The sequence below is a fragment of the Lampetra fluviatilis genome, chromosome 7, assembly GCF_964198595.1.
Source record: "Lampetra fluviatilis chromosome 7, kcLamFluv1.1, whole genome shotgun sequence".
Classification (NCBI taxonomy): Eukaryota; Metazoa; Chordata; class Hyperoartia; order Petromyzontiformes; family Petromyzontidae; genus Lampetra; species Lampetra fluviatilis.
Window position 1 is genome coordinate 15660699 of NC_136281.1, and position 17893 is coordinate 15678591.

General features: G+C 45.9%; 1 protein-coding gene across 1 annotated transcript; it reads right to left on the bottom strand.

The window, feature by feature from the left end:
• Positions 1 to 1829: 1829 nt before the first annotated feature.
• On the bottom strand, positions 1830 to 15002 carry LOC144933358 (ankyrin repeat and SOCS box protein 2-like; the record flags this gene model as incomplete). Its single annotated transcript, XM_078858041.1, has 9 exons — positions 1830 to 2043; positions 2596 to 2749; positions 4021 to 4588; positions 5999 to 6170; positions 7229 to 7474; positions 8694 to 8849; positions 9972 to 10141; positions 12293 to 12400; positions 14737 to 15002. Coding segments are annotated over 9 exons (1995 nt in total), but the record flags the coding sequence as incomplete, so codon positions are not given.
• Between the last annotated feature and the right edge of the window lie 2891 nt (positions 15003 to 17893).

Below are 17893 nucleotides of genomic sequence, written 5' to 3' on the forward strand. Positions count from 1 at the left end.
CTTTCGGTAAAGTCACGTAGGTCAAAAAGTAAATAAAAAAATTAAGAATAAAAATAGAAATAACTAAATTAAATCACGACGTTTCGGAAGCAACACAAGCTTCCGTCATCAGGTGGGACAACCACAGTAAGAAACAATTTTTTTTGCCCACTCCAGTAATTTTTGTTTCTTACTGTGGTTGTCCCACCTGATGATAGAAGCTTGTGTTGCTTCCGAGACGTCGTGATTTAATTTAGTTATATATTTTTTTTATTCTTCATTTTTATTTTTTCACCTACGTGATTTTACCGAAAGAACCAAAGAGTATGGATCCTTGCAGTCACGAAAACTTCTAATCTAGAACTTAGCCCTAATCACAGTGAAGTGCACTAACCACTGTGCCACCACTCCCCCTGGAGCTCCCTCTTGGTGAGCCCCTACTGCTTAGCAGTGGTGAGCGATTGCAGGGCTGAGCCTTTACCTTGTGAAATTAAACACGAATTGGCAGTGATATATTTATAAAGTGGGATTTGCCAGCAGTCATTCTTTAATATTGCAACGTGTATGCATGAGTCGTGTTCATGTGAAGATGTATATACATTTCCATGTGCACACGAATTCACTTTATTATTATAATTGCACAAGCATAACAGACAATTGAAAATGCATTTTAAACATGTCTGTTCATGAAACGCTTAAAAATTTACTTTCAAATCCAGGCAACATTTTCTATGGGATAATGTTTCACTGAAAAGTTCTTGAAAGTAAATGATTTCAATGTACGGTGCGCAATTACAAAAAATAACATTTATAAGCTATGTTCTATTGTGGTTCTTAAATGTATACCTTTCTATTTTTTATTAAAAATTACACTACCACAAAAGGTCCTATTCTGTTCACCTAACCATAAATAGTGCTGGGATTATTTTCATAATTTGCACTTAGGATGTTTTGTCTTGACTGTATAGCACTGCGTCTTTTGAAATTAATTTTCTGCTTAAATGTACTAAAGCTATTGCACCATTTTTTTTGTTGACATCCACAAACAATGCAAAGCTATTTCAAAAGTCATCCAAATGAAAGTGCAAAACAAACAAAGTTAATGAATGAAACCTCCATTAACTTCGTTATACATGGACGCATAAAAAAAAGAGCAAAGAAATGCATCTGTATAAATGTGGAGGGGCAGATAAAATATAAAAAGAGCACCTAGGTGGACCGGGTGGAAAAAACAATCGTCGGACTGAATCCCCACCATTGTCATCCTGAGTTTACATACGAATTTCAGTCAACCCTTGTTTAAACCTGGTTATCAAAATGTAGAAATGTGATGGTCTCAAGCCAGTCAACAGTGACCGCACACACAAAAACGCACTTTACATTATTTTTTTTGTTTCACTTAATATGGCTATAGTCCAGGTCTTACAGTCACAATATTGTTTATATATATATATGTCGCAGGGCATTTGGATACGGGAGGTGACTTGAATTTATGTTATTGATCATTTTTCAATATATTCTGCAGGTTGAAGAACTGGCTTGCATTCCGAACGAACGCTTTATCTCATTGGGAAACACTCATACGGAATAATTGGAATAAAAATTGGCAAATAAAATGAAATGGCACCGACCACTTAACCAATTTCAAACTCACCTCCAACGTCGGCAGGCATTAGTGGCCCGAAATACCAAGGAGCCAGCAACAAACAGCACCCTTAAACTTGTAATAAATAAAGAGCTAATACGTGGGCAGAGCAAAGTTATTAGGACTTGGAAACATCAACGATAAGCGGGAAGCAGGAGAAATAGAAGTACCTTGACCCGCACTGTTATAGTTGAACACTGGGTAAGACTGATAGCTAGTCCATCTGGGTGGACGAATCAACGTATGGGGGGAGTTGTATTGCCATCAGACTGCCACGCTGTCGGCGTCGTTGTCTTTGTGGCGCAGATAGTTGAGCAGCGGGCGAGGCAGGGGCAGCTTTTCCAACAAAACCACTCGTTGAGTTCCCACGCTGGCACGGATCTGCAGCCTGCACAGGTGCGCCAGCGGTCGTGGGCATTCTGTCGTGCGAGAGTGACAGGCCAACAGGGTAACTGGCATATCGTCACAGTACGTTCAAATTTGGAATGTGACTTAAACCTGTTTAATCAGCTGTGCTGTGCCCATTGGCAATATCTTGATGGACGGCCTCGGTTGGTTCACTCTTATGAATGCGAGCGGTTGATGTTAAATGTATACTCTTAGTTTTTTCCGGTAAAGTCACGTAGGTAAAAAAATTGAAATTAAAATTAATAAAAATAAAATAATAATAATTTATTAATTTTATTAATTTTTATTTCATTTTTTTACCTACGTTACTTTACCGAAAAAACTAAGAGTATGAATCCTTGCAGTCACGAAAGCTTCAAATCTGATGTTAAATGCTCTATTTGTGGTTGCTGTGCTCTGTAATTTTCTTATTATTCATGACCCCCCACCCCCCCTCCTGTCACTTGTACACTGAAACAACTTTCTATAGCAGCGAGCATCTCTGGATCACCTAGGATGGAAGCAGACTAAAGGGAATCATACTTCATGAGTATGAGTTTCAACACACACACACAAATACGCACCTGCAATGTCTTTGACCAAGGTCCATTCTTTGAAGGTGTCGAGCTGCTCCTTAAGTCTGGAGCACAGGCGCACGTTGGCCACGAAGTGCAGGATGGTGTCTATGATGGGCCCGGCCCAGCTGTTTATCTCTGAGGACGCTATCATCTCACAGAACTGCACACGGAACAACAACAACGACGACGACGACGGTGCCGTTCGACCCCAATGGCAACTTTCATTGCAGACACCACACAGCCATTATGTAGCCTACAGTTTAAAGCAAACTTTGAAATGTATGTTGAGCTTCTTTCGCACCGTAACTAGCCAACCGTGCTAAGCGGGGAAAGGACAACAACCTAAACACAAAAGCAGTTTTACAGAAATGAGTCTTCAATCTAGATTATTTAATAGTGCACAGCGCCAGTGGCTTCCTTTTTTCGGAAAGAAGAGCATTCCAGACGGCCGCAGAAGCACATCTGAAAGTACTGCGATGTGGTGACAGTCTTTGTAAATCCGACACGTCCGTGCATGTACAGCCCCCTTTGTAAATCCACCGTGGGATGAGGGCCTCCCAACGGCGTGTTAGTCATGGCCGTTGGCTGACCATACTTCACCACGATGGTCAGTTCATGCTGGTGAAAGGGGTGGTGGGGTGGAACCAATTCACTCGCTTCTGACGTTAGGGCTAGCCTGGATTTGAATAGAAGTTGCCGGAATCGTAGTACAGCGTGTGAACCACTGCGCCACCGCTCCACTCTCACACAGCATCGTATACCAATAGCAAGTGATAATGGATCTCGAATATTTGATACACTGTGTGTATCGTGAGCGCAATCGATTTTAACCATAACCAGTATAGCCAACTTTGCAATTGTGTCGTATCAACATTGTGGGTTTCCCGAGTGACAACACTGTCAAAACGACGTTCTGAGACGAGGACCTTGTGCAGGTTGAGGAGCGATTCCAGGCCCTGTATTAAATAATCTGCATTAGTTTTGACTTCGTGTAGAGTACTTTGTAAATTGCCTCGCGACACGCTTTACTATGTTGAATTCAAGTTTTTTTTTACGTTGGTAAAATCGTCCGGTCATTTTTATTAACTCAAAAGGATCTGCGCAAGCGACAACGAGCGACTCTTCCAGGCTCCATAAGAGGTGTTTTTTTGGGTTAGATCGCGTAAATATTAATGTGTCATTAAACCCGCCACCACCCGACACAGCCAATTAGTAAGGTTTGCCACGGAAACAGAACACGCCAATTCGTTACGAGTACAGCGCACCGGTGTGTTGGAGAGTAAATCCACAACATCTACAATGTGAGTACGACGTTTCGCCAGTTGGCCAAACGAGGCTCGATTTGGCCAACTGTGCCCCCCCCCCCCCCGCCACCTCTCGAGGAGTGAACAACGCCGCGCATCAACTCGGCAGGTGACCGACCGCACAGACCTGCAGGACGTTCCCAGGCCCGTTGAACCACCTCTCCTCCCACGGCTTGAGCTTCTCGGGCAGGGGCGGGTGCTCCCCGCTGCCGAAGGGGCAATCGAAGCAGGCGCCGCCGTCGGCGCCGCGTTCCAGCACCAGCTTGAGGATGCGCAGGTCCCGCAAGCACACCATGATTGTGGCCGGGAAGGCGGTGGGCCGCGCGGGGATGTACGCGTTCACATTGGCCCCATGGTTTAGCAGGAGCCTCACCAGGGCGTAGGCGTGCATGCGCGAGGCGACCAGCAGCGGATTGAGGAGGTCGATGTTGGGATCAGCACCCGCCTCCAGGAGCAGCTCGGCGCAGCGGTAGTCGCCGTTGATGATGGCGAAGTAGAGCGGCGTGGAGCGGCAGTCCTCGTAGAGGCGTGCGCGGTCCATGGAGAGGGTCGCGTTCACGTCCAGCCCGCCGCTGCTGAGAAGCAGCTCCAGGACGTCGCTGTGGCCGTTCTTGGTGGCCAGGTGCAGCGGGCTGATGCCGCTCCGCCTCACCTGGAGCTCGTTGGTCACGGGCATCAGCAGCTGCTCGACGATCCTGCGAGATAACGCGTGTTCGCGCGCGTGTGTACACACGCATTCGTGTGTACACACACGCGCTTGTACATAACACACACCAAGGCCGTAGCCATGGAGTCAACATGGGGGGGACCAAATCTTCCGGGGCGTCTGGGGGGTCCCCCCCAGAAAAAAAATATCGAAATTTGAAGATGAATTCCCTGGCTAAAATATGAAAAAAAATCACTAAAACACGGGATTTACTTTTTTTTATTTTATACAATAATGTCTAATAGAGTATTGCATTACATTGCTCTGTTTTTTCTTTTTTACCTTTTCTTGTTTCATTGTATGTAATGGCAGAGATTGGGGATTTATAAAGTACAACCATAACCACAATCATATACGCAGAAATCTATTTTATTGCAATATATTGGGGGGGGACATTTTGAGTATATTTGAATATTGAGGGGGGTGTGTCCCCCCCAATACATATTATAATTACGCCCTTGACACACGCATAGGTGTGTACACGCGCGGCGGTGCAGCGATTATTGACGCTGCGCTACGAACCCAAGTTCGATTCACGCTCACGGCCAACACCAGTGACGATTATCTGAACCGGTTCTGGGCCTCCTCCCCTAGGTCGACTGAGCCTCAAATGAGTACCTGGTGCGGTGTGTAAACATCGCCACGAGGGAGACAAAGGCGGTCGGCAGAAAAAAATATTTTAATAGCAATTCCAGCAACCTACCCAGTGGGCTTCGGGAGGGATTTATTTTTGTTATTTGCATCCCGAAGTCCTAATATCAGAGAAGAAATTGCCAACTTTGTTGAAAAATAAATACTTGTGCTCAGGAGGTGACTGGGTAGGTCAAAGGTCAGAGTGCTGAACCAGCACCGCTGAGATCCTGGATGTGAATCCAGGCCTGTGATTAAATCGGGCTCAACAGTATATGGAGTTGATGGTCTCCACCCCGGCACCAATTACGACACAAAATACGTAATCACATTTAATTTGTTTCTGCACTCAATGTCTAAAATTCCAGCTCTTGAGAATTATGCAACGAACATGTGCGCTCGGGAAAGTGCTGCCCTCTGCTGAGTTTTCCAGCAGGGTTTCCACTTGTCCTATTTATTTTCCAGGATTGTCCTCTTGTTGATGTAGCAGCTATCTTGCTAAATTATTAAGTCTTTCCGGGACATTAAAAGCCGCATTTTTTTGTCAGTTACACAACAATACACCACTCATATTCTTGCTCCCGTGATGTCCCATTTTATCCTTCTAAAGTGGTAGCTTTGCGATATCCACCAACACGAAGGGTCACGCTGCCCTGCGTGATATTTCAATGGATAAAGAATTAATTAGTCTCATGACAAGTGAATAAAATTGGGTGGGGGAAAACAGAAATATTATTTTTCAAAACAAGATAAAATATTCGTCACATACCCTTCATTGCCATTGGCTGCCACCACGTGTATGGGCAGCAGCCCGTCCTTGGTAGGTCGGTTGGGGTCGGCTCCCTGAGACAATAAGAACTCTACCACATCCGCGTGGCCGTTCTTGGCGGCTTCAAACAGCACCGTGGTGCCGTCACAGGCCTCGCTGTTCACATCAACACCTGCAAAAAAGCGGTCGTCAAACCAGTGGCTCAAGCACACGTTCGTGATGGTGGTGGTGGGAGTGCCTCCAGGCAGACGGACGCCAAGTTGGACAGGGGGCACGGAAGGGTTTCTGCAGCCCCCTCGATAGATACAAATTGGTCGTCAAGTATAATAAAAGGGTTTTTCCCCTTTTTTCTGGCAACAAAAGTGAAACCTTTTTACAAGGAATCATGTGTGCATTAACCACAATACTTGTGGTCAAAATGCAAACAAAAAACACACTCTGATAATATATGTATTGTCCATGAAACTGATTGGTCCACACCAGAGACGGCTTTCTTTTGAGCCTCGTCTCAATTGGTACTAGACCAGAGGACCCCAAAAAGTGTACAGCTCAAAGACAATGCACTATCAAAGTAACTATTATTATATTTTGGTACTGGCAAAGGAGGTCTAATGATGTAGATGCTTACCCCGAGCCCTCATTACCCCCTCCGTGTTCCCCGGAAGGGATGCCGTGAAGGTGCGCGTTATAACTACTCCCTCTCTGCGTTCCTCCTCGCCTTCATCACTGGCGTCAATATTGGTGGTAAACTATCGCCTATGCCCAGCAAAACAGTAAAAGGACAGCACGGTTGTGCCACAGTGATGCTATCATGTGCGCACAGTTGGGCTTAAATGAAATTAGCTAAAGTCATCATTGTCACCATCAGCCATGATCTTTCCACTGCTGGATTAAGGCCTCCCCAAGCTGAACATAGTTTGTATGGTCAATCCATGTAGATCCTTGGCACGAGCTGATTTTCATTGCTCTTTGAGTGGCGATGCTGTTTGTACTCTTCAAGCCCCGTGGTGCAAAGTGCAGTCTCCAATTCTTATTGCCCACCCTGTCTCTCTAACCTCTCTACTTGTGTGTGCTACGAATAAGAAGTAGGCCCATTGCCCGAAACGTTGCCTATCACTCACTTTTCTTCTTTACGAGGCCACGGTGTTATTGAAGGACGTGTTGTTGTTGTTTTCAAGGAAAATATTCGGTAAAAAACCGAAGACCCCCCCCCCCCCACGTGCCGCTTACCCAGAGACACGAGGTACCGGACGACCTTCAGGCACCCGCACTGAGCCGCCATGAAGAAGGGACAGATGCCGAACTTGTTCTTGAACTGGAGCTTGGCCCCGTAGGCGACGAGCAGCTTCACCAGCTCCAGGTTGCCCTTCGACGTGGCCTCGTGCAACGGCATGTTGCCGTAGATGTTGCGGTAGTTCACGTCGGCTCTGCGAGCGATGAGCAGCGACGCCACCTCGGAGTTGTTGATTTCGCAGGCTGCGGCGACAGGTTTGTGAATGCGGCAAAGAGTTTATTCAGAGATTTTGTTTTTCGAGACAGGGTCCATTTAATCGCTTTGCCAGTCGTAGCAACTGCCACGTCCGGGAGCTTGCATCGGACTGGCGACGCATCTATTTAAGCATTTTTAAAGTGTTGTACATACATATAATGTGTACAATGTATATCCATAAATGCAATGCATGTACATATATTCAATGTATGTAAATACGTTCATGCATTGAGCCATAACCATGGTCATTGAATAATAGTAAAAGGTAAAGGTAAAGCCCTACAATTACATGTTCATGACATTGCCGCCAGAAGGACCGCCATTCACACTGCTGGGTGGATAGAGGTTCAACTTTCATGCTGGGAGATTGAACCGGTCATTTCTGGACTGCAACTCCAGTGTGCTAACCATTCACCGTGGCAGCACGCCTCCCCCAAGAACTGGAGATTACTTTTAAGGATTGCAGCGGGGGTTTGATGGCAAGCAAAGGGTGGAGATCAAGATCAAAGTTCAGACCACAAGACAGGCCTCGTCGAAATGTATCAGTGGCACTGCACTACGAAACTGGTTATTGGAGTTCAATTCCTTGTCATGGCCAATATCAGTTAAGCGATATACCAACCGGTCCGGGGCACCCCCCCCCCTCACCACACACCCGTCACCAACGCGTATTAACCAGCATGGTGAAGTATGGGCACAGAGGGACATGTGTCTGTCAGTGGGTTCAAAAAAGGTTGTGCACTGCAGCACGTGAATGATACAGTCCAAGTGTAAATGGGGACAGGGAGATGGCAACGTCATTCGGGGTTGTGGAAAGTGCACGGAATTACAAATGTATTCTGACGTGAACAAAGCAAAAAAACGTAACATCGTCCTTTAATGTTTGAGTTCGGGCACTCCATGTCCACACTGGGTACGTGGTGGTTTATATACTGGGGTGGAAGAGGTGGCAGTGGCAGAATGAAACTAAAACAGCACCCACAGACGCAAACACGCATCCACAACAGCATCATCATCATAATCCCGACAGTGGCCTCAACCTAAATTGCTTCCCACCAGCCTTGAACTTAACCTTGACCTTGTGGCTTTCAGCGTCGGCCACTCATCCCTTTGTCCTCGTGGGGCGGGGAGGGGGCCGTTGTTCCTCCGGACTCCGAGACGATTCGTCTGCTTGCGCGTGTGGATGCCGGATCGGGAACGACTCGCCTTTGTAGAGCGGGGTCTCCTTGACGTGCCTGCAGACGTCCACGGTGGCGTTCTCCGCCAGCAAGATGCGAACGCAGGCCACGTGGCCACGGTACGCGGCGAGGTAGAGCGGCGTCTCGTTCTGCTTGCTGCGAGCGTCCACCGTGTCCGGGTGAGCTGCAGCAGCGGGCGGAAAGTTGAACGCGACGGCACAGCCAACGTGGCGACATGCTACGCCGACAGTGGCAGATGCATGGGTCGTGGGGAACGATTGGGGTACACCCCACCCCCCATAATGAGACCCTGAAAATTTGTGTTTTATTGATATTCGCCTGATAAACTATTGTTGAATGTTCTATTCATTTTTTCATTTATTTTTCTTTTGTTATGTTTGTTGCCAGAAAAAAGTGGAAAACCTATTCTCATACTGAGAGTAGGGCTCTTTTTTAAATGTTGGCATTTCAGATCCGTCACCCCCCACCACCACCCATTATAAATCTGCGTTTGTACATTGATGTGTTTGTTATGATTGAGTTTTTGGTGTTGTTTTATTATTACGTTCATGTTGGATAATTTACCAGAGTTATTGTGCGTATGTGTGACACATACAGTTGGAAACCCTGTGGTCAATGTGGCTGGTTTTTTTTCCTCTCGGGTCAGTCCCTGATAGCAGGAGCACAACTTTTACGAAGTTTTGTTCAAATTGGGCAGAGAGTTCTCGCGTGCCCACGGTACAGCCAGACGGACAGAGCTTATTCATGCGTGGAGCCTTACGCGCTCATAGTCACTCCATGAGTCCAGATCAGACATTTCACTCGTCGGTGCATCTTGAGGTGACATAACGAGAGCGGTTCTGATTTAATGATGCGGCCAACAACGGCGAATTGTGTGATAACTATTTGAAATGAGTGCGGATATCAAATAATTCACTCTCATTGGCCGTGTAAATAAATAGTTTCTCCTAAAGTTGTGCTACCTTGGCTGGTACCGAATTCTGCTATGGTGTATCGATTATTTCAAACCCAACACTTTCGTTAATAACACTACCTTAAAAGGAAATATATATAATGCGCGACGTTTTGGGCAAAGGCCCTACTTCATAGCACCAAAGAAAAAGCCATTTACCCAAAACGCAGCCTTATATATGTTTTCTCTTTTTTAAAGCCACGGTGTTATTGACGGGCGTGTTGGGAATTTCTGAGTGTTCAGAGTATTTGTGCCGCTGCACAACGCAGCAGCAGCATCACCAACTACAAGACACGCGGAGCGACCAGCGGGCTGCAGCTGCTGCTCGCTCACCCTGCAGCAGGATGCCGAGGCAGCACGGCTTGTCGTGGTAGGCCGCCTCGTGCACGGCCATCCAGCCGTGTGGCGTGGTGACCCTCAGCTCCGCGCCGCTGCGCCGCAGCCGAGTCAGCGCCGTGCCGTCATCCGCGGAGACGGCTTCCCACACCGGGTCCAGCAGCCTCCTCAAGGATGGCAACAGACGCGGAGCCTCTCTCAGATATCGGAGATTCGTTTTAGCCGCAGCTGTCCCCGGGCTACTGAGCTCCAGAAGAAAAAAAAATTAACCCGTAAAAACAAAGTTTTTCACTCTAAATCCTTTATATGCGTGGCGGCTAGAGTCCTCTCGTCCTCTGGCTTGAGATGACTGCCACCTATGGGTCAGATGATTGTCTGCCAGCATTAAGCAATTGGTAATTAAATATTTTTAAAAAATTCCCTAAACAGTGTAAAATTTTAGAAAAAATGTTTCACGAAAATTAATTGTCACGCACAACGAGTCTGTGTGGAAAATGTCAGCTCGATTTGATCACGGGAAGTGGGTTCAAAAACGACCGAAAGATTTGCACGGTCGTAAGCAAGCACGCAAGCACGCAGGCAAGCAAGCAAGCGAACTTAATATAAAGGATTTAATAAGTATAACCCGTAAAAACAAAGTTTTTCACTATAAATCCTTTATATGCGTGGCAGCGAACTTAATATAAAGGATTTAAAAATATATTCGCCTGTGGAGGACGCGGGGATCAATCCCGCGACCTTTGGCATGGGAAGCGAGGGCGCTACCAACTGCGCTACTCCGCCACGGCCTGTGGAGGGGTTACGCTCTGGGCTCTTATACTGTTACGTTCAGCCAAAGCGATGAATGAGTTCTATTTGAATATATGTAAAATAAAAAAATTTTGCCTAAAAAGTGTAACATTTTGGGAATTTTTTTTCACGAACATTAATTGTCTGGCACAACGAGTCTGTGTGGAAAATGTCAGCTCGATTGGATCACGGGAAGTGGGTTAAAAAACGACCGAAAGATTTGCACGGTCGTAAGCAAGCAAGCACGCAAGCAAGCACTCAAGCAAGCAAGCATGCGAACTTAATATAAAGGATTTAAAAAGAGAGAGATTTCTGCGCTCTGAACACCGCATCAAGTAACGCCTTTCGCAAAGCCGGTGGTGGCTTCTAGTTCTGCAATGCACCACACCTCCCGTTCCTACCAGGGTCTCCAGGATAATGTCTCCACGCCCGGCACATGTATCAGTGGCACAGTTGTAAGAATACCGCACCACAAACCTGGTTATCGAAGTTTCGAATCCTGGTCATGGCCAACATCAGTTTAGAGATATATGAACCGGTGCTGGGCATCTCCCCCCCCCAACACACCCGTCACTAACTCGTATTGACCAGCATGGTGAAGTAGTATCACCTCTCGCAAAAGGCTGTAGTCACGTGCCACCTCCCGTTTATACCAGCGCCCCGGATAACATTCATGCACGCATTAAGCCCTCGGTCACCGTAAATTGTCCGCCTTATTTGGAAGAGTAGGAAGAGCCCCTTGTTGGCAGTCACGGCTATGACCCGGTGCGCGCGGTCCCCACACACGCGGGAGGCGCGCGCGTGACACGGGGGAGACGCGCGCGTGACACGGGGGAGACGCGCGCGTGACACGGGCGCGCGGCCAGCCAGCGCCGTGCGCCACGTGGTGTTTGCTGTGGTTCCATGTGGTGGCTATTTAATCGCCTGTATTGTATTGCAGGGCGACAACACTGAGCCCTAGTCGTGTTCGCCGCATGCTTATTGCACAATAATAGTAACACGTAAAGGTGCAGCCCTTGCAATTGCTTGTTTACGCTATTGCTGGCGGAAGATCCTCCGATCCAGTTCTAAAAATAAATGCTCAGTAGGTGTCCATGTTTATATGTAACTTGCATACACGTTAGGGATGAGTTTTGGGATTCTTACAAATATATCTGAATGAGGACTTTCACATTTCTAAGGTCCATTTCGGATGTTCTCTTCGAAATTTCGGAGAATGTACATTCTATGAGAGCTTAACGTTTCTTCTAGCTAGCAAAAGTAACATCGTCGTATGCCATGTGATGCCACTATTAGGGGGGGAGCACAGAAGTGGTGTAATCTAAGTGACACGTTTTTCTGTGATAGCAAACATTTTTTTTGTAATTCTAGAAAAAAAATCTATTCTGATCAGAAGTTTCGTACTGAAGCCTGATTTCCAGATTTTTTTTTCGGCTTAATCACACACTCCGAGACACAAACTTTGGAGTTTATGCACAGAGTATATGCACGGGAGAACCTTTATTAAACACATACACACACACACCTACCCTGTCTGTTCTTGAACTGGTGGTGCAATGCTCCTCCATGGACTGACTTTGTTTGTTGGAGGCTTGAAGAGGCCCTCCTGGTCCTGCGAGCCATGTGAGAACACGACCCTAACAACCCGAGAAGGGAATAATTGTTTGATCATCATATCAGCCATTGTCGATCCACTACTGGACGAAGGCGTTCCCATGCCAACACCATCGCTGGTGGTCCTGCGATGCCACAATCCATCTCAACGAGAAATACATATTTGGAACAAATATAAAAAATATATATATACTGTACATTACAAACAAGTAAGGTTATAGGTGGCTTGAAATAATATATTAGTGCTGAAGCAACAATTGACAAATTGGGAATTTGATTCAATGCAGGCCTTAAAAAGGAAAAAAATATCTAAATATTGAACAAATTAAATTATCAGGCATAATGAATCGGTTCCTTGCCTGCCACGACGAGGGGTTTTAATGGACTGCATGGGAAACAGCGAACCAGTAAATTGGATAAGCCGCAGTGCGAATAATGCCCAGCCTGGATAATGTATGTAAGAATACATTTAATCTAGCCACAGATGCCAGATGTTCCCTATGCCTGGTAACGATGGGGGAAGGCACGGCACAGTCTGTTAAACAAAATTGAATCAAATGTTAAACGCTAAGCAGAATGAGTAACGATACGATCCGCTTGTGTCTATCGTGCATTCCGCTCGAGCTCCTCTGATTAGCACGCACCTCTAATGAGCACAGTTGGCTACGTCTGGTGCGAAATAAGTTCAACGTACACACGTACATCGCTCCCACCCCCTCCTGTGTCCACGAGGAATGGCTGCGACACCCATCGTGTCATGGCACTCATGTGTGCTCCAAATGTTTAACGCCACGGTGGCGAGATGCGAACTACCTCGTCTCGTATACATGAAGTTGTAGGTTCGATATGGAGCCTGACGCTTGTATATTTGGAGTTTGCGTGTTCTCCCCGTGGTGGCGTGGATTTTTCTCCGGGTCCTCCGGTTATTCCATCCACATTTAGAAACATGCGCTGAGAGTATTTGGCTGCGATAAATTTCCACACGATGAGCCACCTCGCTGAGCTGTCATTTGTGGCCAGGCCACTGCTGAACAAGCTCAGTGGGCCTTAGCTAGTAAAATAAAAAAAGTAAAAAAAATACTTCCATAATACAGGTTTTTTTTATGGGTTAGATCGCGTTAATATAAATGTGTCGTTAAACCCGCCACCACCCGACACAGCCAATTAGTAACGTTTTGTCACGTATATAAAGCATGCCATTTCGAATCTGGCTGTCACAAATCTGGCTGTCCGCCTGATGATGCTGGTTGTAATTACTGGCGAAACGTCGTGCTCAGATTGTAAATGTTGTGGATCTGCTCTCCAACACACAACCGGTGTGTTGTACTAGTAACGAATTGGCATGTTCTGTTTACGTTCCAAACCCTTACTCATTGGCTGTGTTGGGTGGTGGCAGGTTTAACGAGACATTCATATGTACTCGATCTAACCTAAAAAACTGTATTGTGGATGATATTGGTCACGAAAGCCTACGTGTTAAACAAAAAAAATAGTTCACTATAATAACAAAAATGTTTTACTTCCTACCGGGAGTGGGCTTAGCTCACTTCAGCCAACACTCCTAGGGCTGATGCCTGGCATGGAATTCACCGACAACCCCTAGCAGTGTCTCACCACCCACGAACATTCTGAACTGAGATCAGCAGACAGGGGAGGGCTAATTTGAAGCCAGGGGTTGTACACAACGCTAGGTGATTATACGGTACAAGTCAATGTCACGGTGTCTCCACACTTAGGCGAGCTTTGGGAAGTGTTCACATACATTGGTAAAAGCAAATATCAGCAGAACTCCATTCTATCTCGCCACATATAAATATGTTTTAAATGTTTGAGTCGATTAGCCTATTGGGCTACCATATCAAGATTATCAAGCAGCACTGGCCCAAGTCAGCAAAATCTGAACCGATTGCAATATTCTGCGTCCTGTTGGCAGTCAGGCTTGCCAAACATGCTATAGGATTACCAGATGTTATTGGCAAAGGCACTCCATACAACATGCGGGACCCTGTTCAGCGGCATATACGGTATTGGACAAACCTGAATGGGTGACGTTATTTCATTACTTAAATGCCCTGGCGTCTCAAGAGTGACTTACAAATCCATAGAAAATACAAAAAAAACATCAAGGCAATAAACGGAAGAGAAGAATAGTGACTACCCTTTTGACCGCTCCAGCTAAGAGCGTCAGCCGGCAAACATCAATCACTAAACACCTCAACTCAACGTGTCGAGCGATGCGCAACGCCTATTGTTTCGACTGCCTCGATGCCATTCGCACTTCTCGAACAACCCACCGATTGTTTTTTTTTCCCCCTCGAGCGCGTGACCTGTGGGCGGAACTCAAGGGTTTGGAATTCACCGGCGGCCCTGGCTCCCCGGCTGCCTGCGAAGGCCCGGGTTCGCCGTGGCCGTGGCCGCGTTGAGTTGCTGGAACGGGGCGCCGTCACCGCCACACACCTCCTGCAGACTCTGCTCCACGCCCATCCTGATGAGCTCCTCTTCCCCCAGGCTGCTGTAGAGGCTGTAGTCTTCCGCATCGAGGCTGTGGCCCGATGCCATGCTTTGTGAAGTGTGTGCGTGCTCTTCACACCGATCCGAGATGTGCGTGTGCGCGCAGAGGGCACGGGCAATGGTTTTGTCATTAGAAAGTCAGGGCCGTCTGGAGCACAAATCTGTTCGGATAAATCGATTGCAATTTTGGTGACTATTTTTTTTTTTTCTAATAATACCGATCGTGCTTTATGAGTTTCATCCCATTCAAGGAATATAGGCAGAGGAAGCATATTCTCGAATTTTTGAGTTCTGAAAATGTTTTGATCAAATTCTTAGACACACTAAAACGTCTTTGAGTAGCCTGCCAAATGTATTCTCAGTACAGTGCAGTGGTTGTGCTTTAAGAAGCACCGTGCCAGCACAAATCTGTGACATTTCCTTCAGCAACCCGACACGGACACTCGATGCCCCACTCCTGCACAAAGCCAGCCACATGTCGACGCACATTGCGATAAAGCTCTTGAGCATGTCAATAAACCATTACACCCTTCTACTTTAGCTGCAGTAACGATTCAGCAATCTCGTATGTACGTATGTTGAACTTTTTACGCACCGCACGTAGCCGTACTGCGCTAATCGGAGGTGCAATCTCGATAGCAATTGGCCACTATGCCGCTTCTTAATATTTCCGTACAGTTTAGCAACACGGTAGAACAAAACAAAAAACATGCCGCAACGCGCCGTCAACCTGTAACAAGTGGCAAAAGCATGTGGCCTTCGTTACTGACACTGACAAAAGATAATATGAGCACATTTAAAAAAATACATTTCAGTTTCAAATTTTATTTTTACATGGCTACGCGTAAGGGCGGGAAACCCGTAAGCGTTTCCCTCCGGCACGTTCTCACCGTGAAGCTGTGGCGACAGTGGCCAGGGTCCCAATGTCAGGGTCCAGACCACGTGAGTGGAGGCTGCTCGGTATTTTTGGACGAGTACATGGCATGACTTTGGTGGAGGACAGGCGAGTTTACACTTTGACTTTTACATAACTACGCAGCACCGAGTAAAAAACAACTGCAGGAACTTTCTCTGTGAGTGGGGGGGGAAGGGGGGCAATGACGCAGCCCAGTGGTAGGATGTGCGCCGATTGTTGCGGAGGTTCGCGGTTCGAATCCGGCAGGCCACCCTGATTCATGCTGCAAGGCGTAAGTTGACCGTTAATTGCTATGCTCCGTCTGCTTCACGGTGGACCTTAAAGATCCCGTGTTGTCGTTCGAAAAGAGTCGGCAACTGTGCGCTGGCATCGTGCTCCGAATAAAAAAAAATACTGCAAATTACTCAATTACGACGACACAGAGCAACAACACACAATGCTCGTACATTACATGTATGCATGCACGTTGAACTTCTTTCGCACCATACGTAGCCAATAGTGCTAATCGGACATTCTTATACTTAAGAGGAATTGCGGAAAGGCTGAGCGGAAATGGAGACAAACCAAATGGTCAACTATGATATTCTAAAGGGGGCATCTCACTATATTAAATAACGCAATTAGAAATGCTCGATGGTCTTATTTTTCGAAATCGGTTGACGAACCATCAGAACAAGCCAAGAGTACTTTTCTCAACAATTGAGAGCCTTATTAATCTGGCCCCTAAGCACATCTCGGACCACATCGCTGTTTCGAAATGTGAAGAGTTTGCGGCATACTTCAGAGACAAAATAACTACAGTTAGCAATTAGGTAATCCAAGATAAACATGACATGTGCGAATCCTTGCTCCAGTGCCCCAGCCCACTGCATAAAAAAACAATGAGCACCTTCACTTTTGTCAACTCGGAGATGCTAAAAAACAGAAGTAATGCACCTCGACCCTTCAACCTGCTCACTTGATCCTATCCCGACCTCCTTTTTTCAAAATGGTTTATAATTGTGTGGCCGAGGATTTTCTTGCCATTGCAAACCACTCCCTAGCAACAGCTATTTGTCCCAAGAAACTTAAGGCCACCATGGTGGTAAAACCGCTTCTTAAGAAAAGTCACCAGGATCCGCTGATGGCTCAATAATTTCAGGCCAATTTCCAACATTGCATTTTTAAGTAAAATTCTAGAAAACTTAGTTCGCAAACAACTAAATGTTTACCTCAATACTAACTGTATATTTGGAAAAATTCCAATCTAGTTTTCATGCTCTACATAGCACTGAAACAGCTCTTGTTAAAATTGTTTATGATCTAAGAGTTCACACGGATGACAACAAAGCATCCGTTCTTGTACTTTTGGACCTGAGCACAGCATTCGCATAGGTTGATCACAATATTATCTTTGATTGACTTCGGAGATGGGTTGGCCGCTCCGCCACAGTGGCTATTTGACCGGTAGAGATCATTTTGTATCTCTATGTGATCTTTCTTCCTCAAAAATTGAAATTACGTGCGGTGTTCCACAAGGCTCCATTCTTGGACCTGTTTTTATTAAATCTTCATATGCTACCACTAGGCGGTGTCATCATGAAAGAAAGGATTCATTTTCATTGTTATGCTGATGATACACAACTTTACATTTCTGTATCGCCTAATGATGTAAGCCCCATTGAGTACCTGACGAAGTGCACTGATGATATTAAAATGTTGATGTCACAGAGTTTTTCTGGTACTCAACAAAGATAAAACAGAGGTGCTAGTCATTGGAGCAAAGAGATCACAAATTTAAGTTCGTTGACAGAAAACGCCAAACTGCAGATTAAAAATGTCGGTGTTTTGTTTGATCCGGATTTGAACTTTGAAGCCCACATTAGACATGTCACTAAAACCGGCCTTTTATTATCTCAGAAACATATCAAAGGTACAGCCTTTTCGCTCTCGGTCTGCATCTGAGGGCTTCAGAATCATTAAGCACTTTTAACATATATATCTAAGAACTTACTTTTTTAAACTTGATTTTAATAAGGATTCTCCTACAATTTAACTTCCATTGTTCATGCCTGTAAAGCACTATGTATTGCATTTTTTTGCACGAAGT